The following is a 26,053-nucleotide window of genomic DNA, read 5'->3' on the forward strand; positions in this document are numbered from 1 at the left end:
CTTCTTTTATATTCTCAGCTGAGCTCTCTTCTGTGCCCTACTAGTCTGTCTGTCCCCTCCAGTGTTTCGCTCTCTCGCTCTGACTTTTCCCTAGCCCCTCTGCTCGTCTCGTTCCTTTCCTTCAACCTCGAGCCCCCAGGATTTTGCCTTTGCTTCCCCTGTAAATAGTAGTTCCCTAAGGATACCAACAGCAAAGGGAGAGTCAAGGAGTTCTTGTAATTTCACGCTGTTTCTGTTGTTGGCACTATTGGAAAAACAAGATGAGTGGATGCTCTGTGGGAGTCTCGTGCTGGTTAGCTGTTACTGGATGGGAATGTAGTGATTGCACATAATCCTACAAAAGGGTTCCGAGTACCAGCTCTCTGAAAAGCCTGCTAGTGTAGCTGTTTGGATTGCCCATGAAGCAAATGTATGCATTCATCCTCTTGCCTTACCTGGGCAGTGTTCCTCAAGCACAGAGCAGTTGTTCCAGCATGTGTACGGTGGCTGGGCTGGAGATATTGGCATCCTGGTCCCTTCGTCAAAGGGAATAGCAGGTCAACTCCTTCTTGTCTCTCCTGCACTGCTCTCTTCCTTAGACCTGCTCTATCCTTCTTTTCTTGTTGCTGAGTTATGAAACATTACAGGCTTATGACATCTGAGTTCTCTTCCTTCTCTGATATAAAACTCTGAGAATATCCTTGTTTAGTGGGACTAGGATAAGATCCCGTTAGAGGTATGATTAGTTTCCCACCACCGTCTCATTTTGTTATCCCCTCTTCCTCGGTTTACTATAAGCTTACAGGGCAAATGCTTCAACAGTAGAAGAAAAACTGCAGCCAAATAAATTTGTAGTTTTGGCTGTCATGCATATCCACAGATGAAAGAAATTGAAATCACTTCCAAAATGGATTAGAACCATACAAATAGTTTGCTATTGGTGTATACAGACACAGCTGAACATTGTATTAAATAAGTAGCTAATAAAGAAGGAAAATAGACTGGCCCATGACTTACTCCTGTGTCACTTCCCATTAAGTCGGTGGCTTTGTTTTGTGTTCAGAGCTCTGAACCAGTTTCCTAACTAGTTACCAAGTAGACATTGTGAAAAGAAGTTGAGTGAAAACTGTTTATCGCCAATAACAAATGGCAGCTTGGTAAGAAACCACCTCACTTAGTTCATGAAAGCACATAAATGTTTTGCCTCTTCAAAAACCCATAATGCTTTTAACAGTAAACTGATGCTAGAAAGTCCATCTATGTTTAGAAAATGACTCCACTTTATGATATTTGGAGTTTTCTATATAAATGATAACAAAATGTAGCTAAGAAAACCCAAATAAGCAATTTATCTCTCCCATGTACTTGAAATATCACTGAGATTCCCTTTGAAGCCAGATGGAAGCAGTGCAAAATAAGCACCCAGTCACGAGGTGAATTAGTCAGAATAACCTTGAACACTGATTCAATTTAGCCTTTGCAGTGTTGAAAGCTGGGCTTTAAGACCTAAATTGGGGCTGTGTCTACACTAGAGCTTATGTTGACATAACTTCTGTCGCTAAAGAGTGTGACTAAACCACCCCTTGAGTTATGCCAACACAAGTGCCGGTGTGCACAGCGCTGTGTTGGCAGGAGAAGCTCTCCCGCCGACATTGTCTGCTGCGCTCAGAGGTGGTTTTATTATGCCAACGGGGAGCTAGCTCCTGCTGGGGAAGGGTGTCTGCGCCAGACGTGCTGCCCGGTGCTGCTGTATCGGTGCCACTACAGCACTGCACTTGTAGACAAGCCTTTAATCAAGTGAGATGTGTGAAAGGTAGCAAATATGTAAACTGACAGAATATCTTGATGGAAAAATCAGCCAGTGTGTCCTTTTTCTCAAGCTGTGGTGTGTATAACAAAGCCAACGGAGAACCTCCCCGGTTTGGGCTTCTTTTTGGTCTCAGTATCTCTTTGGATGTAGAGTCCAAATGCATTCCCTTCACTTCTGTCTCCTAAAGGGGCTACTGTTACTTCTGCAAGCCCTTCTGCAAGTGGAAGGAGGCCTAGTGGAAGGTATCAAGACCCAGATATTGTCTTTTCTCCCTGTCGGAGGTAAACTTGACCCATGAATGATTTGCTAGGTGAAGACAGAAAAATTTGAACAAAGCCAGTTAAAACTTAAAGTGCAGTGGATTGATGGTTGAGTGTTTGTGTGGCATGCCCTCCCCTAGTGAAATCAGACTTCCCAGGTGGAGCATGGTGGTGTAAGCAGTGCTTCCTGAAGCAACGATGGAATAAAGGGAGGCTGTGAGCTCCAAAAGCTGCCATTTCCCTGCCCTGTTTGTGGTAGGGCTTGGAGACCGCGCAAGGTTAGCATAATACCCAAAGAGGCCAGCAGAGATCGGAGAGCAAAGCAGTGGGGGACCTGCTATTACTGAGAATTGGGGAAGTGAACAGTGGGAGCAGCTGTGAACGTGTGTGCTTCACAAAGTAGGGGAGCAGAGCAATGAAGAAAAAAGGGTGAAGAAAGAAAAACAAAGTAGAACCTGCAAATAAGAGACTAAAGAAAATGAGAAAAACAGATAAAAAGCATGAGATGTGTGAACTACTTCCGAGCATATATAAGGCAACTTAAATGGGTGTCCAGGCATGGAGCCCTCCAAAAAAGGAGTGAGGATTAGGGATTGGCTAGCATCCTGAGAGAGAGCTATTGTGTTAGGCCATTAATTACAGTAGTAAAGAGTAAAAACGTTTTCATAAGAAGATACGCACATTTGTAGGTGGTGAAATCATTTTAAGGTTCACTTCAGTGGACGTCATTAACCACTTCACTTTTTGGGTACTTTCTTTGGGGAGCTCTGTCCCACAGACTGCAACACCTTAGCTCTTTGAATTTTGGGAGACGTTCTTTTTGTGTCCAGGCCATAATTGAACCACCAAAAAAAACCTGACCAGAATGGATGGCATGTCAAGGATGCTTTTTCTTAGACCTCTGTAGTATGGCTGCAGGCCCACCCATATTTTTGCCATAAGGGAGGGACCTGCTAACACAAGGGGCAATTGTAGAGGGCTAATGAATCAGCCCTAATCCATCTCTCTGAATCTTAGCAGAAGTCCGTTCCAACTTTCCAATACATTTATGGTATTCTTAATGTTGCTCATTAGGAATTTAAAAATAATCGAATACACTCACTGTATTTAGAGACACTTCTAATGTTAACTGAAATTTTTCTATTTATAGTTGTTAAAATAAAGCTAACTAATCAATTTACCTGGTAGAGACATTAATGAAATGTATAATTTACTTTTCTTAATCTCATAGGTGGGTTTGCTTTTGTATATGAAGCTCAAGATCTTGGAAGTGGCAAAGATTACGCTTTAAAGGTAACGTGTTTAAATCGCTTTAAAGATTGAAATGTCTCTTGACTCAGTGTATTAGCATGATGGTCACTGTAGTACATGTGTACATACTAAACAAAAGTCAGAGCTGAATGATTTTCTCCATTGCTTACTGTACCAGTCCAGATGATTCACATACGCACTTTCCTCTACTGTGTAAACGGGCACAGAAAATACTTAACTTTGTCAAAACCAACATGTATAAGGTGATGGGTGATAACTAGGCATGTCAGAGGGGGAGTAACTAACTTGTTTGTATTGGTGTATAAAGATGTATCTCAGAGGATGTATCTTTGTCTGGCCTAGGGAAGAACAGAAAGTCCCACCATTCACTGAGCTGGTCCATTGATATGGGCATACGTATATTGGTGGTCCGATAGAGTCTGTGGGATACTAGTACTGTACATGAATATAAGCTGAAATCATGACTGAAGTGTGTTTACCAGACATGTCTGGGGAGTGGGTAAACCAATTTCTCAAAGACAAACAAGCAAACAAAGACAAACAAAGACGTCTAGCCAGGTGTCCTCAAAGATGATGGGCCATCACCTACCAGGTGGCCATTCTTTGGCAAGGAAGGGGGGCAGGAATAAACAGATCTTCATCTGAGGGCAGGTCTACCCTAGAAGCGCCACATCAGCGCAGCTGCAGCACGTCTGGTGAAGACGCTCTATGCCGACGGGAGAGCGCTCTTCCGTCGGCATAATTACTCAGCTTCCGCCTCTTGCGGAGGTGATCTCAGCAGGTGAGCATCTCCCTCCGACATAGTGCCAGTCTGGACAGTGCTTAGGTCGTGGTAACTTGCATCGCTCAGGGGGGTTTCTTTTTCACACCCCTGAGTGACGTAAGTTAGATTGACTTAAGGGCTGGTCTACACTACTGCTTAGCAGACAACAGCATGAAACCTCTTTCACCATGAGACTACATGGCTCCAACCTCTCAGCAGGAATGAACTTTCTCTAGGGGTAATCCTCAGGAAAATGCATTTCAGAAGGGGGAACTGGACCATCAAGTGAGTGGCAAGAACACTCAAGTTATCTCTCCCAGTCCATCTCTCTTTTTCACCTAAGACAAGAGAGAGAGGCACTGTTGTCAGACAACCACTCTGTAGGTGCCAAAAGTTCCAGCTACCCAAATCTCCAGTCTCTCTCCTCCCTCTGCCACCAGAATGGAATTACATTTATTAATGCATAAATCAGTAGCAAATTGGAAGTGTGGGGGACACTATATTTAATATCCACATCAATAAAACCAGGAAGAATGGTAGTGATGGTCATATTTAATTCCATTAAAAATTCCCTTGAATCTGCTGCACAAGTTTCTTTGCTGTAGCAAAACATCCCAGAAGTCCAGAAGACTGCTGTAGAACTAACTTCCAGAACTAACTGCTATGTGCAGTAGTGCAAGCATGATTCTAGAGGCTGCGCTCCCAGAGAGAGTGGATATATATCAGTGGTTCTCAACCAGGGGTACGCAGAGGTCTTTCAGGGGGTACATCAACTCATCTAGATCAGTAGTTCTCAACCTATGGGGTCGTGAGCCCCAGAGGGGCCACGGGATGGATTTAGAGGGGGTCACAAGTGCAGGGTCGGCGTTAGAAGGTGGCAAGCAGTGTAATTGGCTGGGGGAAGCCGTGAAGCTAAGTTACATGGTGGGGCTTGAGCATCAGTCTCCTGAAAGGAGTCTGGAAAGGTTGAAAACCACTGATGTAGATGAACAGAAGGACAGGTGACTAGAAACCTGGTTATTGTTGCGGTGACATGTCCAAGCGGGATCAAGCCAGCTTTGACTCTTGCTCCCTTATCTTGAGAGTTGACGGTTTTGTTAGCTCTGATTTTTTCCATGTCTGTGTTTTTATAAGTTTATAATACTTCGAAATGGTATCCCCTTTTTCAATATTCTTTTTTCTAATACAGAGGTTATTGTCTAATGAAGAGGAGAAGAACAGAGCTATCATTCAAGAAGTTTGTTTTATGGTATCCTTTTTAGGTCAAAATTCAGGATGTTCATTTCTTTATTCTAAATATTGAAGACTTAGCTTCTGGTCTTCACGATCCATATGGACACTGAAAGTATTTCTAAAGTATTTCTCCAGTGAAGAAAATCTTTGAAACCTGGGCTTGGTACAGACCAACGAGTTACAGGATAAAAGGTTTTCAGTCACATCAGTCCCTTGAGTTATTCAGCTCCTTTTTTTGTCGTCTATTCAAATGTTTAACTAACATTTTAGTGTCATCCATAAAATTGAACTCTGGAAAACTGATGCCAAGGTAACTGTACATCATAAAGAGTTGTGGGTATCAAACTTCCTTTTAAATAAATGATTGCACCTGCTATTTACTCCTTCCTTCAGTGACCAATCATAGGCTAGAGGTCACTAATTGCTAAGCCATAATTTGTGAAGTCAAAGGAAGTTTCCAAAATACTAAAGTAAACAGCTGTAATGTTATGCATGGAATGTGAGATAATGGTTTGGTCTGTCATAATTTCGGAGGGGAAATTCAGAATTTGTCATTTCCCAGTTGGATAAAGATTTGTTTAAACTTTCTACTCCTCTTGTTGAGTTAACAACTCTTCTTCTTTTTCCCTACTGTTGTATGGATATTGGTCTCAAAGGCCTGAAGAGTTACAGGTTTTATAAACTCACTCCCTGTCCAATATTAAACAGTGATAGATAGGTTTGCGGTTGTTTTTAAATAGAGCCCTTGGTTTTACTTGATTATTTGGGAAACACCTCAAAGCATTAATTTAATTCATTTGAAAGTTTATTGGTTAAACACAAGAAAGAACAAGAAATTAGAAGTAGTGTTTGTTTTGAAACTGTGGTTGAGTGACTATGCAGAACAGACTTAGTTAGACCTTATCAAAGTCTCTCTCTTTTTGGTGTCAAACTATCAGCCTCTTATTTTCAGAACAGCCTTTCTTTGATGAAAAGGCAAAGGTTAATTTTACTCTGTCCTGATGTGAAGGGCATCTACTTATCCTGTTCTTAACAAACAGGCAGACTAAAGGTGGAGAAGAGATGGGATAGAAAAGATGGGTAAAATATGGCTTTTGTTGATATTTTTGGAACACTGCATCGCTGGTTAGTTACGAGTGGATGCTTTGGCTGGCTAGTCGATCAAGACGCCTGCTGCTTTGACCCTGGTTAGTTATGATCTGGTCAGGGCTGTCATCTGGTTGGATCCTTTCTCCTTAGACAAGGCAGGCTTGGATAACTGCAGAACTGTTAATTTCAGGGTTCGGTGAAAAGTCGGGAGTGAGAGAGGCTAGGAAGAAAGAAACCGTGGGGCAGAAGATAACACAAGGGAAGGGAATATAATACAGGATCTTGCATGCTTTTGTGGTGCTGGTAATTAGCTCTCCCCCCTGGCGAGCTGAGGACTGGTTGTCATGATGATGCGATGACTTTCAGCACTCACAGGTGACAACCAAGTTCCTTAAACAAGAGCGACGCCAGCCGGCCTTCCCTTCAGGAATAAAGTCCCTTAGAGGAGTTGCGGTGCTGGCAGGTCGGAGGATGCAAGGTGGGACTGGAGATGAGAGGGAGAGCTGAATTGAACTGATCATTGCCCTATCTCGCACATGTCTCTTTTTAAGAAACCCCAAAAGGGGAAAAAGTGGGCAGCATAGTCCATCCCCCTCATTATTTTGTCCACTAATTAGGCCTAATATCCGGCACACCAATTTTGATCTGTTATCTTCTGGTTCCACTTTTTTAAAAAACAGCATAATTTCAACAGTCCTTGGATTAGATCAGCATGGCCTTTCTGGTTTCGACTAATCCAGTTTCTTTGTCTGGTTCTCATGCACTTGTTACAACATGCAACTTTGTAAGCAACTTTGACCAATTTTTCATGGTTATTGTAACATTTTATCAACTTTTGCATACTTTTTACATTTGAGTTCACAAGAGGGGCACGCTTTGTAAGCCCGAGAGTAACAACACTACTCACAACCCTTGGCCAATACCCATTTTTAAGCAGCTTGGTTTCATGCATTCATGGCTCAATACACCGGTGGACCCCAATTTTAGACCAGGGTCCCACTGTTCTAGTTTCGATATAAACACATAACCAGATACATTGTAAGCTCCTCAACCAGTGACTAAGGTCACTTAGGTTCACCTCTCTCTCTTCCTCCCTCCACCAGAATGACGAGCCTTGATTCTCTTTTTAATTGAAAGTGAAATTTTAAAAAGCCTTTTATAATATAAAGTTTTTGATTTTCCTTTTTTATAATCTTGCTTATAATGAAGCTTCTTGGCTCTGATTTTTGAGAGACCTTTTTCTACTTAGTTGAAGGAAAACCATACCAGAAAGGGCACCCCAGGCTAATGTATAGACCTGTGTGGAGGGCACAGTGGCCTGCCTTGGTCACACAGCCAGAATGTCAGCAGATATCCATGATTCAGTCTAGTCGCTGGAGAAGTCTTTTACAAATACCTCTATTGCTGCATTGCACTCATTGTCAAGAGAGACCAAGCTGTATCCAGATCAGAATCTGCGTCTTCCAGAGCCTTATTAACAGGTATTGAGTTTTTTACTCTTGGTGACTTTGCCTGTAGTTCTCATTCTGTTCAATGAGATACCGGTTAGGTTCTTCTGTTGTGTATGTTAAACACATCCAATTAGACGTGTATGTGAGCTGATTGTGCTTGATAGTATGAAGAAAATCTCTGACATGCTTAGTTTTTCCTTGAACAAATCCCCAGAAAAAGCTTTCAGGTCATCCCAATATTGTCCAGTTCTGCTCTGCTGCATCAATAGGAAAAGAAGAATCGGATACTGGGCAGGGCGAGTTTCTTCTGCTCACCGAGCTTTGTAAAGGTAAAACCTATTTTCGTTCGTGCGTGGTGTGGCTTGTTTTAGGAATGCAGTGAATTCTTCCAAATGAATACATAGATCTTGAACTGGAAAAGTGCAGTTTTACTACGTGGAGAACAGTTAAAACTTCTCTAGCAAGACAGCAATTTACCTGCTATTAACTGACCTGTTTTTCATATTTATGGGCCATTCTGAAAAGGAGCAAGGTGATTAGTTTTTACCGTCCCCTTCATAATCTACCATACTTCTCATAAATTCCCTCTAACTCTTCTCCTTTCAAGGTTAAGCAAGTCAATGTTTGCAATCTCTAATTGTCTGTAAATCCCACCACACCTTTAACTACCATGGGTTAGACTAATTACTTGAAGCATTCAGACTCCTATTAATTGCTTGTTTAGGAGCAGTACTTCCTGGCTAAGGGTGTTGTCCAGTTTTACTCAGCTGGAAGGGTGGTTTCTGACTCACGCCCTGGCAGGAGTAGAGAGGAGGGAAAAGAGCATACTGCATCTGTGATGAAGAGTGTCAGCTGGTATAGTGAAAGGCCCCTTTAAAATGATTCATGACCAGTTTAATCATTGATTCCTTGTTGTAAATCCTACTCTGTTCACTGGTAGCTAATATTGGGCAATAAAATGTCCAGTGGGTATTGCTGGCATAGTCTGATGAAATGAAGGGGCAGTATTTTCATCCTAATGGGATGCAAGCTACAAATGCTTTAAAACTATGGATCAGTGGGCTGTAGTCCACGAAAGCTTATGCTCTAATAAATTTGTTAGTCTCTAAGGTGCCACAAGTACTCCTGTTCTTTTTGCGGATACAGACTAACACGGCTGCTACTCTGAAACCTGAAGTAAGAATGTTTCAATGTCCTTTTTTGGTATGACAACATCATCTTCTTAGTGCTTAGTTCTTTGTCAAAAATCTTCCTGGATTTTCTTTATAGTCAAAAATAGTCTTGATCAAATCTCTTGTCAAATTCAGGGGATTAAATGCTGCTTGGTCAGGACAGGTGTGTGTCACGTTTAGACTTATCTAATATACTTAATGGCACGTTTCCAAAACTTGAAGCATCTGTATACTAATATGAATTGATTCTATCTCCTGTAGGGCAATTGGTGGAATTCTTAAAGAAAGTTGAATCCAAAGGGCCCCTCTCGTGTGATACAGTTTTGAAGATATTTTATCAGACCTGCAGAGCAGTGCAACATATGCATAAACAGAAACCACCTATTATTCATAGAGATTTAAAGGTACAGTATAGAATTTAAGTGACTGCAACATTTGAATGAAGTGTGAAAGCAGACTTCCAGGGCAGACTACAAAGTTGATGCTGTAGAACTAATGAAATTGAGACACTTGAGTATGCAGCATTTCAAACGATGGCATGAGTACATATCCATCTTGTTGGGATTGCTGGCTGGGAATGAAGGACACCACTACATGGCCTAGTGTTTAGACCACATCCTTTATCTATATTTTTGGTGTTAGAAATACTTGTTGAATATCCTGTTAGTTAAATTTCAGAGCTCAAACTGAAACCATGTAATCTGTTTCCCACTCTTACTTTAGTCTGAACAATAGTTCCTATTTGCTGGTAAGTAAGCTCGTGACTGGAAGCCACACATATTTTGGTGGTAACAATTTTTTTAATAGCAGAAACATAAAGCTGTGAAAGGAAGCGGAGCGTAATGTCAGTGTGCTACTGAAATGCTGTTCTCTTTTGAACCTAGCGACTAGCTGCAGTGAGTGTAGGGGATTGGGATGGCTGGAGTTTCAAAAAGCACTAAAATCTACTTTTTGTTGTAGTGCTTGGTTTTGGAGCACATTGACTTTTGAACTAAAATTAATCAAGGGGGGCACTTATTTCCTGATTGGTTATTTTAAGACCTTTCATCCTTTGTCAGTCCTTTACAAATGGTATGGAAGGCCTTGAGCTCTGAGGTAAAATTGTGGCCAGTGCCATCCTGTTGGGAGGAACTAAGCAGTTGCCAAGGGTTAGCATTTTTTAAAACTTGAAATTTTTCCTGAGACACTAGTTCAAGGGCAGGGACTGATGTTTTACTCTGCTCTACTTGAACAGTGGGGGTCCTGATTCTGTGTAGGATGATTCTATAATAGACCGTTTTACAGAGTTAAATCAAAATTATGTTGTTGATTTCTTCTGTTACTATTCCAGTGCCTATTAAGAAAACCTGTACCTGGCAGAGACTCAAAGTGATGGGGAGAGGGCGAGGGGCAGAAAGCGGGTTTCATACTACAGTAGCTGCACAGGGAGAGGGCTTTTACAGGAAAATTCAGAGCAAGATCTTGATCTTTGTGCTGCAACAGACAATGGCCTCACTAAAATGATCCAGGGAGGTGTGTTTGCTCTGCTGTTCGCAGAAAACTGAGTTTGGGTAGACTGAGGAGAAAACTTACGTCAAACAGTCTCTGTGCATTTTTAAACTAAAATGTTTTTGCTTTAATACCTGTTTACAAATATAGATATCTTCTCTTTATTTGGCCTTAAAGTGAATGACTCTAGTATTGGCTGTGTGGGAAAACGAATGATTGAGCTCAGTATCATCAAAGATTTTGTAATATTTGAAATTCTTTTGCTTAAAGATATTAGGATTTCTGAAATTCTCTGATATAATGCAGCTTCAGATGGGTTGAGATTCATGCAGTGACCTCCACTGCAGACTTTCTATTACTTCATTCCTTTGTTTGTTGGTGTGGCACGCATGCCTTCATTTGCTTTCCCCCAATCCTTTTCACAATGGCTAATGTTAATGTGATTTACATGCACGCGGCATTGTAAGAACTGGTGCCATGTGTTTAAATTCCACATTCATTATGGGGTACACCTCTTCCCCGATATAACACGAATTCGGATATAACACGAATTCGGATATAACACAGTAAAGCAGTGCTCCGGGGGGGGGGGGGGCTGCGCGCTCCAGCGGATCAAAGCAAGTTTGATATAACGCGGTTTCACCTATAACACAGTATGTTTTTTTGGCTCCCGAGGACAGTGTTATATTGGGGTAGAGGTGTATTTTGAATAGTCGCATGGCTCTCATACTCGAAACTCTCTGAATTAATTTCTCCTCCTGAGTAGTTGCCATGTGGAACAAAACAAGTCATTTTGTAGCATAGGGGAGGCATTTTCTTCAGAATTAAATTTGGATTTTTAAAAGTCCCTGTAAGCTGGTTTTGGAAGACACAGGTAGAGACCCCCTTAAAATATGAACACTCTACTGACATTCTTAGGAAGGGAGTGACCACTGTTTCTAAAAGCTGGGCCCAAGTAAGCATGCACATTTTACTCTGTCTTCCCAGGGGGTGCCGATGATATTCGTGTGTGCTGATTGTATTTGGTTGTTGCTCTGCCCACTATGCCAGACCTGGCGCATACAGGGGAGCACTAAAGAGTGTACTAACAGAATAGGAACCACTAAATGGAAGAGTCAGTTATCAGGGTGGGTCAAGGGAATGCAGCCTCAAGATACAATGATAAAGATATTCCATGCTCTGAGGCTATCACAATCTAAGGCTAACAGAGAAGATGAGATCTATAGAAAACAGTTTTAATTTTTTGAATAAACATTTAATTTATATTTTCCTTTTCGGGCCTCACAATCAGCACAGAATTCTCCTGGAGAGAATCTCTTCCCCCCCCCCCCCCCCCCAAGCTATTAACTGGTGCTCCTGATACGGTTTTAAACTACTCATTAATCTTGAAGGGCAATTTGTAAAAGACTCCTTGCATGTCTTTTCTAGCTTAAAGCACTGGAAAATGTCGTGCAGAATCAACATATGGAGGGACATTGATTAAATAAAATACTAGATCCTTTGAATTGAATTTGTTAGAAATAAAGATGTACTATTCCACAAAATAGATCATGTCATTCAGGGCAAGCTGTCTAGTGGCAAGACTAAGGGGGAGAGCTGGACTTCCTGGGCTTACTACCTGTTTTGCCTATGGCTTGGACCTTAAGCCTGTCACTTACTCTAATAGAGTCTTAAGTGTCCATTCTAACGTGGGATACCACGTGTAGTAAAATACTAAGTATTGATTCATTTTATTTAATAAATACTTGTACACTTCCTGGGCATGATTTAAAAGTGTGCATGAGCTACACAGCCTTCATAAATGTTTGTAACTTTTTCAATTTGTTAACCTACCTGCAGGTGGAGAACATGCTGATTAGTAACCAAGGGACAATTAAGCTGTGTGATTTTGGCAGTGCTACAACTATAGCACATTATCCTGATTACAGCTGGTCTGCGCAAAAGAGAGCAATAGTTGAAGAGGAGGTGAGAAACTTGACAGCAGTTAATTATAAGATATTAAATTCATTCTATTAGTGCTGCTCTGTTAGCATTAACATCCCCCCCCCCCCAACTTTCCCTCATTTATGACTGTTCTAAGACAATTGAAGCCCTTTCAGTTGTGAAGTGGATTACAAGGCCTTATTTTTCGAGTCAGCTGCTGCTACCTTGTTCAAATGTTATCTGCCATTACAACAAAACAGTTTGTGTTTTTAAACTACCTTCCTGAGAACCCATCCTAGTCGATGCCCATGGAGTGCCTGCTACTCTCTGCTGTGGAGGAATAAAATATAAACACTAATTGAAACTTGACACAATTGATAGTGTAACTTTTCATGACCTATTTAATAAAAAGGGAGAGGAGTAAGGAATCAACTGCTATTTTCTGTTAGTACGTGAATTTTCACCATCTGCAGAAAAGTAAAAAGTCAGTTGTACCCCAGTGACTCTGATCAAATCTAATCAAACATGGCTTCTAAAACTGAATTGGGTGGCATGTGATGAAGCAGTAGGTTTGACAGATCTTGGACTAGACAGTATTGCTGTACTCTTAGGACAGCTATATCAATGTTGGCATGTTCCCCCTTTCTTTCAAAATGCAATTTGTCCATAGATCTGGCTAAGTACTAGTAATGCTGACAAATCCTAATATAGCGGTAAAGATGGATTTACTTTAAGTGATTTCTCAAACCCTTCTAAATCTATGGAGAAGGTCAGTAATGAGACGTAAACTAAATCCATTAACTTGTGAGAGTCTGCACGCTCATTGACAGCATCAACTTCTTTTTTTGGGAGGTCCTGAGTACTAGAAGAATGATACCTGCTTGCTTCTGGTCCCCTTCTCCTTTTTGGAACCTGAACTCATGGAGAAGTGTCTGCTGGCTCTCTGGGAAGGGAAGAGAAGATGGTGCCATGCAGTTGGCCAACTTCTCACATGGGGCGGAGGAAAAAAGGCACAAAGTAGGGTCCTTCCTCCAGATGCATCCTAAGGGCATGATATAACTCAGCGGTCGGCAACCTTTCAGAAGTGGTGTGCCGAGTCTTCATTTACTCACTCTAATTTAAGGTTTTGCGTGCATTTTAACCTTCTTAGAAGGTCTCTTTCTATAAGTCTATAATATATAACTAAACTATTGTATGTAAAGTAAATAAGGTTTTTAAAATGTTTAAGACGCTTCATTTAAAATTAAATTAAAATGCAGAGCCCCCCGGACCCGGGCAATCCGAGTGCCACTGAAAATCAGCTCACGTGCTGCCTTCGACACGTGTGTCATAGATTGCCTACCCCTGATATAACAGTTCCTTGTTTCTTAGTGTCACTCTCCCCTGTTGAGAGCAGGTAATCTGGTTTTGCTTGCTGTGTGGCTTAAAGGGACTACTGCAGCAGGTACTTTTTAATTACAGTTAAAATGTCATTCCTGTAGCCTTTACATAGAGGTACTTCCCTCGTAACTTTATTTTGAAGCAAGGACTTGCACCTTGACTAATGTGCCCCAAACTAGGTTTTGAAGTCAGAATGCCCTTTTTACTTGCTTTTTAGCAGAACATTTTTGGAACGCTGTTCCCTGAGGCTGAAGATTAAAGCATTGTTCAGGTCTTTGCTTCATGAACTTTTACTTTTGTTTCTGCAGATTACAAGAAACACAACACCAATGTATAGGACTCCAGAAATGATAGACTTGTACTCAAACTTTCCAATCGGTGAAAAACAGGATATATGGGTAGGAACTTCTGTTTCTCTTTGTATGTAATGATGCCTGTTAGATATCATAGTTAAATAGTACCTATATTTCATCATATTTGTGATGTTTAAACAATTGCACATTCACTGCTATTGGAATTGCATTGTTTGATATTAAAACAAAACCTCAGCTGTCTGTATCAAACATTTCAGGCAAAATAAGCTTAATTGGTATGAATTTTAAATCTTAATTTGGGCTGACCTGAGGCATAGACCTCAGGAACTTTGTCCCAGCTCCTTCAATGCCTTGAGTGAAGTGTCTGTGTTGCAACAACTTTGCTTCTTCTCTGGAGGTCAGGACAGGGCTCTCTTGGAGTCCATGATCACTACTACGTGATTAGACAGAGGTTGCTAAGACACACAACTCTGATTTTGCTCATTCACAAATCCTAGTCTCAAGGTAGTTCAGAGTATGAAATGCAGGAACAACTTAAACATTAGTACTTCTTAACTCTTGTTTGTGTGGAAATCACGTATGTTTCTCTTGCAACTAAGTGGGATGGCAAAAGGCAGTGGGAAATGAGTAACCTGCATTGACAGGATTGCAGTTGCATTTGAAGAGAAGTATTTAAACTCCCAGTGCATCTTCAGTTAAGTGTCAGTGATGAGTCCTTTTGCATTGTTTTTGGTGATGTTACACATTAGTATTTTTCAGAGTATTGGATATTTTTATGAATGCTCATGCTTAACTTCTAAAAACTGTACCAGTGTTGGTAAACAAGTCTGTATGACTTTTTAAACATGTATTTTAATATCAAATGCCGAATAAACACTTGAACATCAAAATTTGTGATGGCTGTTCCGGGCTATTGGAATTTCAACTACTGTCTAAACCTTTTAAACAATACATTTTAAAAATTAACTTGAGCTTCTTGTGTTCTGCCTCTGTAGTTGTCAATCTTCATATTGAATTTTTGGAGTGAAAGGTGTGAGAGTAAACCCAGGGTAATATAGTTCTTAAACACCTTACTCATATATCAGATTAAATCCATACAAGATGGACCACAATTGCATCCACTTACTGAAAACAGGAAAGGTAGCCCTCCATTTATTCAGAGGACTTGGGCAATTGAAATCTTCGGTTAGGATAACCCAGGTATTTACTGGCGTGGCTGACTCCTCCTATTTCACAGTATGTCAGCTGTTGTCACATACCGCTCTGTTCTTTAAAAGGTCCGTGTCCCAGCCAGTGGAGCTCTTGTAGAGCCTGCCATTCTGCTACGCTGCCCTGTCTCTTGTCTGATGGTCTGTGGTCAGGGAAATCAGAGTTGCATATGCAGTACAGCACAACTGCAAGGGGCATACGTGGTTTTAGTTTGTGATTCGGGTGAATGGTTGTACTTTACTTTCCCCCAGGGAGTTCAGTATCCTCCACTGCTCTATTCTAGGCGCTTTTCACCATACTGTCTAGATGAATTTGTAGTGCTGCTGCTCAGGCCATAAAAAAATGTGTGAACTTCAGTGTGGATCAAAAATGTAACTCCTGTTAGCCACAAAGCTTCCTGAAATGCTTTTGCAGATCAGAAATACATTAGATATTCCTTTGACCAGTTACCAGGTTCTCAAATGTGGTCAGCGTTCTCCTGGCTTTTGATTATTTTATTCATTTTTCTCTGGCTCCTTTTCCGAAGTCTAGACACCTTCTAAAATTTAAAGCACACAATTAAAAAAACCCTCAGTACAGTTCTTATACTTTCCAAGTAAAAGCCTTCCTCAAACCAAGCACCTTACCTCACCGTATCATCATGCAAAGCCTATTCATGTCCAGCACCTTTACCTAGTGACCCCAATTTCCCTAAATTCCTGTGGCGGGGTGGTGGGGGGGAAATGAGCTTTGGAGCATATTTGGACGGTTAACAAATCTGGATGAAAGAAGGAAATGAAATGCAGAGTCAAGAGAATCCCATCGCTGCCCGTGTCGTGCCAGCAGCTCCTCCAGCTGTTCTGAGAGTTCTGTAGCTCAATTCGTTTTGTCTGATCTCAGCTGTGTCTGTATGGAATGGGAGACGGGGTCTCCCAGCTAACCAGATCCGGGCTGCCTGTTTAAAACAAGCACATTGAAATCCACCTAGAAACTTGCAGGAGCCAGTGTGGCTCTTGGAATCTTGGTGCTGTGTGTCCGGCATGATGTGCTACTTACCAAATGGGTGACGCTGTTGTGCACAATCTTCAGCATCCCACACGGGGGAACCACGACGCTTCGGAATTCCGTATGCTGCAATTGATCAGATTCCATCTGAGCTGGCTTCTGCTCATGGTCAGGTCACGTTCTCTGCGCCTCACGAGTCACCATGACTTAGTTGACCTGTGGATGGAAGAAGCTGGAAGATACTGTTTTTAAAGATTTTTGTACCTAAAATAAAGGTTTTATCATAAGTAATACCATAGAAAGAATGGCGTCTTCTACCAATGGGCATCTTTTGAATTGAAGTTCCTTTTTTTGCTTCTATCTTCAGGCTGAGCTTAAGGAAAAATATTTTTGTCCCCTCAAATAGCAGGTCCTCTTGGGACTTGGCCTCCAAAAAAAAATGCTGTCCTTTCAGATAGTTTATCAGAGTTCTTCCATTATCACTAGTGCTTTCTCTTTGAAAGTCGCATGGCTTTTTTGTAGGTGAAATCTTTGGTGTTTAGTATCAGCATTAATGAAGGTTTCCACAAATTCAATGGGCTTCAGGGAGCATTCTTCCACCACCATGAGAGTGCACACATTCTTAGTTCTTATTTGATTGTCAAGATGCCCACTAATGTTGTGATGGCAAGGTTTTTTGTGGCTTACATTTTCCAGTTCTACATTCTATCTACATTGTCTGTAGCCGCTAGCGTATAGAACAGTGGATCAGGACTCAGGAGACATAGACAGTGTTTCCAGCTCCGCCACTGGTCTGTTGGGTGACCTTGGAAAGTCACTTCTCCTTTCTGTGCCTCAGTTTCCCCTATCTTCAAAATGGAGATGATACTGAACTCTTTTGTAAAGTGCTTTGAAGTCTACTGATGACAAGCTCTACGTAAGAGTTAGATTATTTTTGTGAAGGCTGTTTTCTTTGCTCGTTATTTTATCCAACTTATTAATTTTCGCTGATGCAGTTTCACTTAGTTCTTTAATGTGGCTTTATCACTTATTTTAGGGTAATTCCTCTGTTTCTTTATTGAAACCCATTTGGTTGGTGTCTGGTGGGTCTCTAGCACTAGAACTTCAAAAAGCAGAACCTTGTTTTGATTTTTGGCTTTTTCCAGTATCTCAGCTCTTTGCAGTTGAGCTAATCAGATTTCTTTCTCTGCACATCTGTTACTGAGTGCATTTGCTCTGTTAAACGTTAACTCCTTCTTACCTTTAGTTGTCGTTATGAGAACATTTCCTGATTCTATAAAGGTGTTTGTACAAAAATAACCCGGTTAGAAAATTAAACTGTAGTAAGCCAAGGCTGGATAGCCTTCATCCAAGAATTCAGAACCAAAAACAAGTTAACTGAGCTGCAAACACAAAAGTGCAACTTCATAGTCACCCTCAGAAGTCTAGTATTACCTTCATTACAATAGGGACTCAATGTCCAACAGAGAACCCATTGGGCTGGGTACAAGCACAGTGCGAGTCTCTACATACAGTCTGAATAGTCAAGACAGACAGAACGTGAGAGCGTAACCAGAGGCATAGAGAAGTGAAGTCACTTGGCCCAAGTTGTAGCATCACATTGTATCCATGTGCTCATGTGGAACTGAGGGTGATTCTGTGAATTACCCTGGGCGCATTTCTTCAGTACCGGACAAAGTAACAGAGCTACAAAGAACCGAGTAATGTAACCTCATATTAAGCATGTTCTTTGTGATGGTGAATTGTACCATTTTTAACTTGTGAGAATTCTCAGTTAAAACTGATTGGATATAATGTAGATGGACAACAAACTTTTATAAAGGAAGAGGCTATTAAGGGAACTTGGAAACCACAGGGTGGTGAAGTGTTGCATCTTGGGTTTTAAAAGCTGGTTAAGAGAGCAAGCAAGTGTAAGAATGAAAAGCTATGTTTTCATTGTGGAAAGATGATTTATATCTTAAGATTTTAGGAGACTGTTAGTGAAACTGTTTAGTTAATATATTGGGCAAAATTTACTATGCACACAATTCAGAGACTAGTGAAAATTGTGAAGGCACCCAGAACTTAACTGGTGTAACACAAGTAGGGGTGCTAAGTAGGTGGCCATCAAAGTGACAGATAGCTATCAAAGTAAATATCTGTAAATTAAAGCACTTTGGAAGGAATAACTTTAAATAAGCCATATACATTTATGGGTTCTGAATGACTAAGACCTTACAAAGTACATTGAGGTGTCGTTATGGACAGGTGAATGCTCAATGCAGAGCACCCATCAGAATAACTAACAAGGTTAGGCTGCATTTGAAAGAGAATAATGAATACCATTACATCGGTGTTCTACAAATCGGTGACACATGTTGGCTTTGAATGCCACAATTTGCTCAGTGCTTGAAAAGGAGGTAGCTGAAACTGTCCAAAGAATGGCAGCAAAAATAGTCAGGAGAATAGTGATTTGCGCTTTGACAACCTACCCAATATGTACTTAGTAACCGAATGAATTTGAATTAGGAGAGCAAAGAGAGGACCAAATCCTTTAAGTAGGAGTGACTTACACAGAAACTATGAATGTAGGATTTGGCCCATAAAAATAGAACTCTCTCTTTGGAGCACCTACTTTAAAAACCATTGTGCTACACTTTGCTACATATATAATAAAGGTGTTGCTACCTATATATTATACTATAATATAAATCCCTCAACCTGGAGAGAATTTTAAAATATAAAAAAAATCTGAGACTGAGGAAACTAGCAGACCTTTAATCATAATGGCAAAACTGTACCACAGTCTTCATGCTGCTAGAAACGGTTAGTCTGTGTAGACTAGCTTGTTAATCTTTAATCCTAAAGAATGAAACTTCAAGGGTCTAGTTATTTTAGAAAGAAGGGGGGTATGCAGCTGAATCCCTGTTAATAGTGTTGGGTTCCATGACTAAGCAATTTGCATTTCATATAGCAGAGTTATTTTAGATTTGAGCTTGATTAGAGTTGTTCCAGTTTCTAATCCGTTTCATATCTAGAATTCAACTTTAAATGGTTTTCGGTGCCTGAATTACTGACTTTTCTGTAATGTTCGCTTTTATTTCTGTGTAGGCCTTGGGCTGTATCCTGTATTTATTGTGCTTTAGACAACATCCATTTGAAGATGGGGCTAAGCTTCGCATAGTCAATGGGAAATACTCTATTCCTCAGAATGACACTCGATATTCTGTGTTCCATGATCTCATTCGTAAGTTTAAAATCTTGTTCATTTATTCTGATGCTTTTGTGGACCTTACTTCTTTCATCATTAAAAATATGTTAGGTACAATGGGATTAATCAATCAGAATTTTCCAATTCCATTGAAGTAGCATCGTAAACCGTATGACAATGATTAGTTTATTTTTAGCTATGTGACATCAATATGAAGAACTTTCAAACTTTTCTACATGCAGTTAAGAACTAGATTTTTTTAGTGTAAACCTTTGGGTTTTTCACTGATTTTTTTTCAATACTTAATCTTAGGATTTTGATAAATTGGCTGGAAATATTTTGCATTTTGGTTCGGATTCCTTGAATTTGTTTAAGAAACTTTGTTTTACTAAAGTTCAGAAGACACAGTTGAACTGCTACAGTTGGTTGTTAAATTTCTGATGAAATCGGGTGGGTTCTAAGTTGCCTGTAAACATTTCTTCAAGTTTGATTCTCTTGTAGTATTTTCTTTAAAAGTGTCGTCTTGATTCATCACCAAAATCCTTATTCTTAATACAGAGATGCCTGTTAAAGGCAAATGATACTTGGGTACAAGTTGGCTGTTTTCCTGGTTTTTCTGCACGCTTTACTATTGATAATCATGCTGCGCTTGAATCCGCTGAGTAAAGAACAGATTTATGCCATCAAAAAAGGACTGTGGAAAAATTGGAAAAAGTTCAGCAGAGGGCAACAAAAATGATTAGGGGGCTGGAACACATGATTTATGAGGAGCAGTTGAGGGAACTGGGATTATTTAGTCTGCAGAAGAGAAGAATGAGGGGGGATTTGATAGCTGCTTTCAGCTACCTGAAAGGGGGTTCCAAAGAGGATGGATCTAGACTGTTTTCAGTGGTACCAGATGACAGAACAAGGAGTAATGGTCTCAAGTTGCAGTGCGGGAGGTTTAGGTTGGATATTAGAAAAAAATTTTCACTAGCAGGGTGGAGAAGCACTGGAATGGGTTACCTAGGGAGGTGATGGACACTCCTTCCTTAGAGGTTTTTAAGGTCAGGCATTGGTCCTGCTTTGAGCAGGGGGTTGGACTAGATGACCTCCTGAGGTCCCTCCCAACCCTGAGATTCTATGATTCTATGTTGTAATGTCTAAATTGCCTTTTTTTAGGTTCCACTTTGAAGGTGAACCCAGAGGAGAGGTTGTCAATCACTGAACTTGTGAATCAGCTGCAGGAGATTGCGGCTGCCAGGAACGTGAATCCTAAATCTCCTATCACAGAGGTACGGGAGGGCTACAAAGAGTATAATCCTTCTTTTCCCCACCTTCAATCAATAGGAACTTTGAAACGGCTGTCAAAATGGTTGCAGTGAGATTTTCAAATGAGTTTAAGGGATTTAGGTGCTTAATTTCAATAGAGATTCAATGGGGTTTGGATGCATAACTCACTTACAATGGCTTGAAAATCCCAGCCTCAAAGCTCTTTCTCGTCCGAATATGTTAAAAGGAAACCAACGATGGTTCTTCCTGCTTATTGTCAGACTCTTGGAAGCATCTTCCTCTCAACAGCATTCCTTCTGGAGGTAGATCTTCAGTGTCACATGTCAGATGTGACTGAAATTGACCTGAGAATTGGTGGTTGTGAGGGTGTGTGTGTGGGGGGGAGGGGGGGAGAGTTTAATATGGGACAATGAATTTAGGGAATTTAGGCCTACACAAATTCACAACAGCTTAATTAAACTGGTACAGTTAATGTAGGGTTACCATATTTCAACAATCAAAAAAGAGGACACGGTGTGCCGCCCTAGCCCTGCCCCAGCCCCGCCCCCTCAGAATCCCCCTACCTGTCCCCCCCCACCCTAACTGCCCCCAGGACCCCATCCCCCATCTAAGTCTCCCTGCTCCCTGTCCCCCAACTGCTCTCTACAACCCCTTCTCCTGACAGCTCCCCCAGAACCCCCGACCAATCTAACCCTCTGTCCCTTGCCTGCCCCCCCCCTCCCCCAGGCCGAGGGAGAGCTGCGAGCTCCACATGCAGCCAAACAAATAAGGTGCTGCTCTGAGGGGGAGGGACTCTGGCTGCTAGAGGCCCCAGTGGCTGCAAGCGGCTTTCAGTCAGGCACAGCCGTCCAATCAGCCACACCGCACTCTGCATGAGGGGAAGGGGGAAATCCCAGACATTTCTACCTTATTAGAAATCCCCCCTCCGGACGGCCATTTAAAGCTAAAAAAGCCGACATGTCCGGGGAAACCCGGACGGATGGTAACCCTAGTTAATGCAAATGCCGGTGTGGACTTTTACTTTGGTTTAAGGGTAGCTTATTTCAGTTTCTTAAACCTGTTCCTAATTGACTTGAGTGTCCTTTTGCACAGATTTAAGTAAATAGATTAACTAAATCTTACCTTCAATTGAACTGGTGCAACTCTGCAAGCAGACGAGCCTTTTGAACTGTTGTGATTTCTGCTGCTGTCTGTAAAAGAAACAAAACCTTAAACTTTGCAGAACTGAAGTAAGAATTCACACAGCTGCATTAGTTTTACTGCACTGGTTTAACCAAGAGCAGGTCTACAATAGAAGTGCTACATTGGTACAACTGCAGTGCATGTGGTGAAGATACTCTGTGCCAATGGGTGAGCTCTCCTGTCGGCATAAATGACTCCACCTCTGCAAAAGGTGGAAGCTATGTTGATGGGAGAGCGTCTCCTGCTGACATAGCACCAGTGTGGACAGTGCTTAGTTTCGCTGTAACTTGCATCGCTCGGGGGGGGGGGGGTGTCCTTCACATCCCTGTGTGACATGAGTTAGATCGACTTAAGCTATAGTGTAGACCTGCCACTGTTTGTTCTGTATGAATGGGATTCTGCAGTAGCGGCTGCTGTTGGTCCTTAACTCTTGGTTGGCAAGCCCTTTTCTGTCTCCCAAGCTTTGGGGTTAGCTTTCCCAAGAAACATCTTTTTACCAGCTACAGTTACATTCCTGTTGGCAAGTTTACACTTGGTAAGTTTATGGGTTGGATCCAAAATAATGTAGCAGCTGCATATGGGTACAGATTTCTGGCCTTGTTAACAGTGTATTTTATGCTTCCCCCTTTCTGCCAAGGAGACTGTGTGCAGCCCAGTCTACCTGTTTGTGCTTCATCTGATGATTCCCCTTCTTCTCTGGGAAATGCTTGTTGTTTTCAATGTTGTGTCCTTTTCCCATCTTCCGTTTTTAAGCAATCTCCCTTGGTGTCTTTGGCCATATCTGCATTCATGTGGTACCCCTCTATTTCTGCCTAGGTGAATGGCTCATCCAAGCGTAATTTGGACACTAGGCATGTGTCCCCAAACATTGCAATCTAAGTGCCCTACTTCCTGGAGTTCAAATAATCCCTCATGCCAGCTCTGAAACTCACTAGTATAGTGGCTGTCTAGGGTACGCTACTGTCCGTGTTCCTCCTTGAGGTGCAGCGACCTAAATGAAACATGTAATGTGGGCTACAGAAGCTTGTCTTGCTAGATAAAACTTGCTGCTTTTTTTGTCTCCTACTTGGGGGTCACACTTTTTTCATGAGGAGTGTTTCCCGCTGTAGGGGAAGCGGGAGAGAAGGAAGCTCTGGAAGTTTCTGCACCCTTGTCTAGAAATGGGAGTAGGATTTTGCTCAAGTATGGCTGTCCCGTTTGTTGCCTGTCCTTTGCTCTGGAGCAGTGATACTCGGACTGAGACTCGGGAGCCGCAAGTGGCTCCTTAGTGTATCTCCCGTACCTCTTTGCAACACGTGATATTAAAACACTGAATGATTTAATTATTAACCAGTCTAAGTTATTAACCAATCAAGATGTCTTTTCTATGTTATTAACCAATTGTCGAATACTTGGTCAGTCATTTTGCTGTGAGATGTATATAAAAATAAGTGAAACAATGAATTCACACTCCTGTGGCTCTTCTGGGGAATGTTGATCGTAATTTGGCTCCTGAATCACTGAGGTCTGAGTATCACTGCTCTGGAGTAAAGGTGCCATATCACTCTTCTAAAGCTGGGCCATCTTTCTTAGCCTTGCCTTTTTCATCTGTGTTGTAGAAGAAAGTTGAGTCTTTGTGGGTAAGTTTAGCTCTGATTTAGAAAAATTAGGGATAGGTTTGCAAGGCAGCCACCTTATTGCTAACCTGTTGAGTTCATAGTATCCGTATTTCAGCAGTTCAGCTGGGAGATTTTCCTGCCAAGATCCTGATACTCCTTCCATTCAACCTTGAGTTTTACTACTGACTTTGAGCAGTAACAATGTATCCGAGCAGCCAGAAAAACCTGGGCTGAAAGCCGAACTAAAGAATATTGGCCCTGTTTCTCATGGTGCCTAAAGCACTGAAATAAAACTAGTGAAACTTCTTTTTTGTCCTTTCAGTAGTTTAAACAGCCATTCAGGGTTAAACAGTGAGGACCGGGCAACTTAAGTTTTGTAACTGTCCTTTGCCAATGCAGTGTTTATATACAAACTTAAAAAAAAATTTCTCCTGATGGGTATGATTCTTTGCAGCTCCTGGAACAAAATGGAGGCTATGGAAACAATGCTGTGCCTAGAATGTCTACAAGTTTGGTGCCACAGGGCTCCAAGCCTGCAGGACAGCTCAACAATATGTATAATGCAGGTATGTACAGTGATAGGCATCTCTGCACACACCATCTGAATACAAACTAGTTGTGTTTATGGTATGTGAAAACTTCTGGGTGGGCTTGAAATTTTAAATGAACTTCCTTAGCAGAAATGTTCATTTCTCCTGAGTGATACAGCTATTAAGTATCTTGCTTTATGAAAACCACTTAGGTTAAGTAAATGATTATTGTTAAGCAAGCTTATATAGTTCTTGTGAAGGACTTCACATTTGTAGATTGATTCCACCTTCTTCAGAATAGACTTCATGTTTATATATGGCAAATGTAAAAATTTACTCCCTACATTCTTCTCACAAGAAAAGAGAAAGGACTGTTTGCTAAAGTGCAACAGCTGATACCAAATTACATTGTTAACCTGTGGAATAAAACACTTAGATGAAAATGACTTATCTGTACAATGAATATCAGTTTATACAAATTGTAACCGCTAAGGAAAAGGCAGCACTTAGAAGATTCATATAAAATTTGGAATATGCTATAAGAACATAAAAATAGATTTGGTTAAGGATCAGAAATGTCATTTTTCCAAAAAACAAACTCAAATAGAAACCTCCATTTTATAAATATATTATGCTAAAAACAGATAATAGCCTACTTTGGTTGAACTTCAGTTCTTCAAAGTAACCTATTAATTGGTCTTAGTCAAAACATCCTTTTTTGTGTCCAATAGGTATAATCTTGTTAACTGAAATAACAGTTTCTGTCCTGTGTGATTTCACGGCTAAATATTAAACTGTTAACTTCATGAGCATAAATGCTTCAAGGAACTGGATATATTTCACCTAAAATGAAAGACTGGAAATGTTAATCATTTTACTGCATGCAATTTTTTCTCCTCTTTGATTTAAGTTATTTTATTCATGCCTTCTGTGCAGCTCATGAGAGAAAAGTATATATTAAAATATTAATTTACCTGAAGGGAGAACTTTAAAATGAGGTAAATTTATACAACCAATAAAATACTTTAGTAATACTGTCCACACTTTATTCTCTGTGGGATGAATCTTCTTTCATAACAGGATTGTGTTTTCAAATGCTTGTCTGACCATCTGCTTCATGCAGGGTCAAAGAGGACTCTTTTTTATGTATTACACAATAATGTTAACAGGATGTAGTCCAGCAGATGATGATAAAAGGAATTGTTAGTGATCCCGGTAACAAAGAAGTGGGCTCTAGCCCACGAAAGCTTATGCTCTGATAAATTTGTTAGTCTCTAAGGTGCCACAAGTACTCCTGTTCTTTTTGTGGATACAGACTAACAGGGCTGCTACTCTGAAATCGGTAACAAATGTAACTTTCTGAGATAAAACCAGAAATGGCTGTAAAATGTACTACGTACAGTCAAGTAGCTTTCAGTGGCATGCTGCATATCAGGATGATGGCACTAAATAGAAAGGCAGCATGCCACAATTTAAACCAGGGATCTCAAACTCAATTTACCTTAGGGCCAGGGCCAGTCCTCAAACCCTCCCCGCGGGCCAATAATGTCACTGAAGATAGTGGTCAGAAAAGAAAATGTTTATATTGTATTTTTTTTATTTCGAATTTCTCAGAAATAATAAAACTGTCATACAACTTCTTCGCCTGCCAGAGAGTTTTTAGTGTTTGCCAGACACCTGGCAGTGCTTCAGTTCTGTCAGTTTGTTGATGTTTGGCCTCAGTGACTGAGCAGTTGAAACCTACAGGATGCAGCAAGGTGTGCGTCAGATAGCTGTGTTCAGTATTTTGACTTGTTTATATTAATTGTGGGGGGAAAAAGGAACACTGCCTCCATGGCTGACTCTGCCCGGCAACTAATGATGCTGCCTCCATGGTTGACTCTGCCCGGCAACTAGTGATGGTATCGCTGTCCCTCTTCCCCCAGCCAATGGGAGCTGCGAGGGCGGCACCTGC

At 41.1% G+C, this 26,053-nt stretch overlaps 1 protein-coding gene across 2 annotated transcripts in view; it reads left to right on the top strand.

Moving 5' to 3' along the window:
- Positions 1-3,260: 3,260 nt before the first annotated feature.
- Positions 3,261-26,053, top strand: part of GAK (cyclin G associated kinase) — a 77,452-nt gene continuing 54,659 nt past the window's right edge. For both annotated transcript variants that reach the window (XM_034773817.1, XM_034773816.1), the window contains exons 1-9: positions 3,261-3,342; positions 5,274-5,333; positions 8,072-8,186; positions 9,291-9,433; positions 12,357-12,482; positions 14,129-14,218; positions 19,418-19,553; positions 20,679-20,791; positions 24,024-24,135. In XM_034773817.1, coding sequence (XP_034629708.1) covers positions 5,331-5,333; positions 8,072-8,186; positions 9,291-9,433; positions 12,357-12,482; positions 14,129-14,218; positions 19,418-19,553; positions 20,679-20,791; positions 24,024-24,135 — 838 coding nt within the window. In that variant the 5' untranslated portion in view covers positions 3,261-3,342; positions 5,274-5,330. The remainder of the gene's footprint in view (positions 3,343-5,273; positions 5,334-8,071; positions 8,187-9,290; positions 9,434-12,356; positions 12,483-14,128; positions 14,219-19,417; positions 19,554-20,678; positions 20,792-24,023; positions 24,136-26,053) is intronic.

Source organism: Trachemys scripta, chromosome 6 (genome assembly GCF_013100865.1).
Source record: "Trachemys scripta elegans isolate TJP31775 chromosome 6, CAS_Tse_1.0, whole genome shotgun sequence".
Classification (NCBI taxonomy): domain Eukaryota; kingdom Metazoa; phylum Chordata; order Testudines; family Emydidae; genus Trachemys; species Trachemys scripta.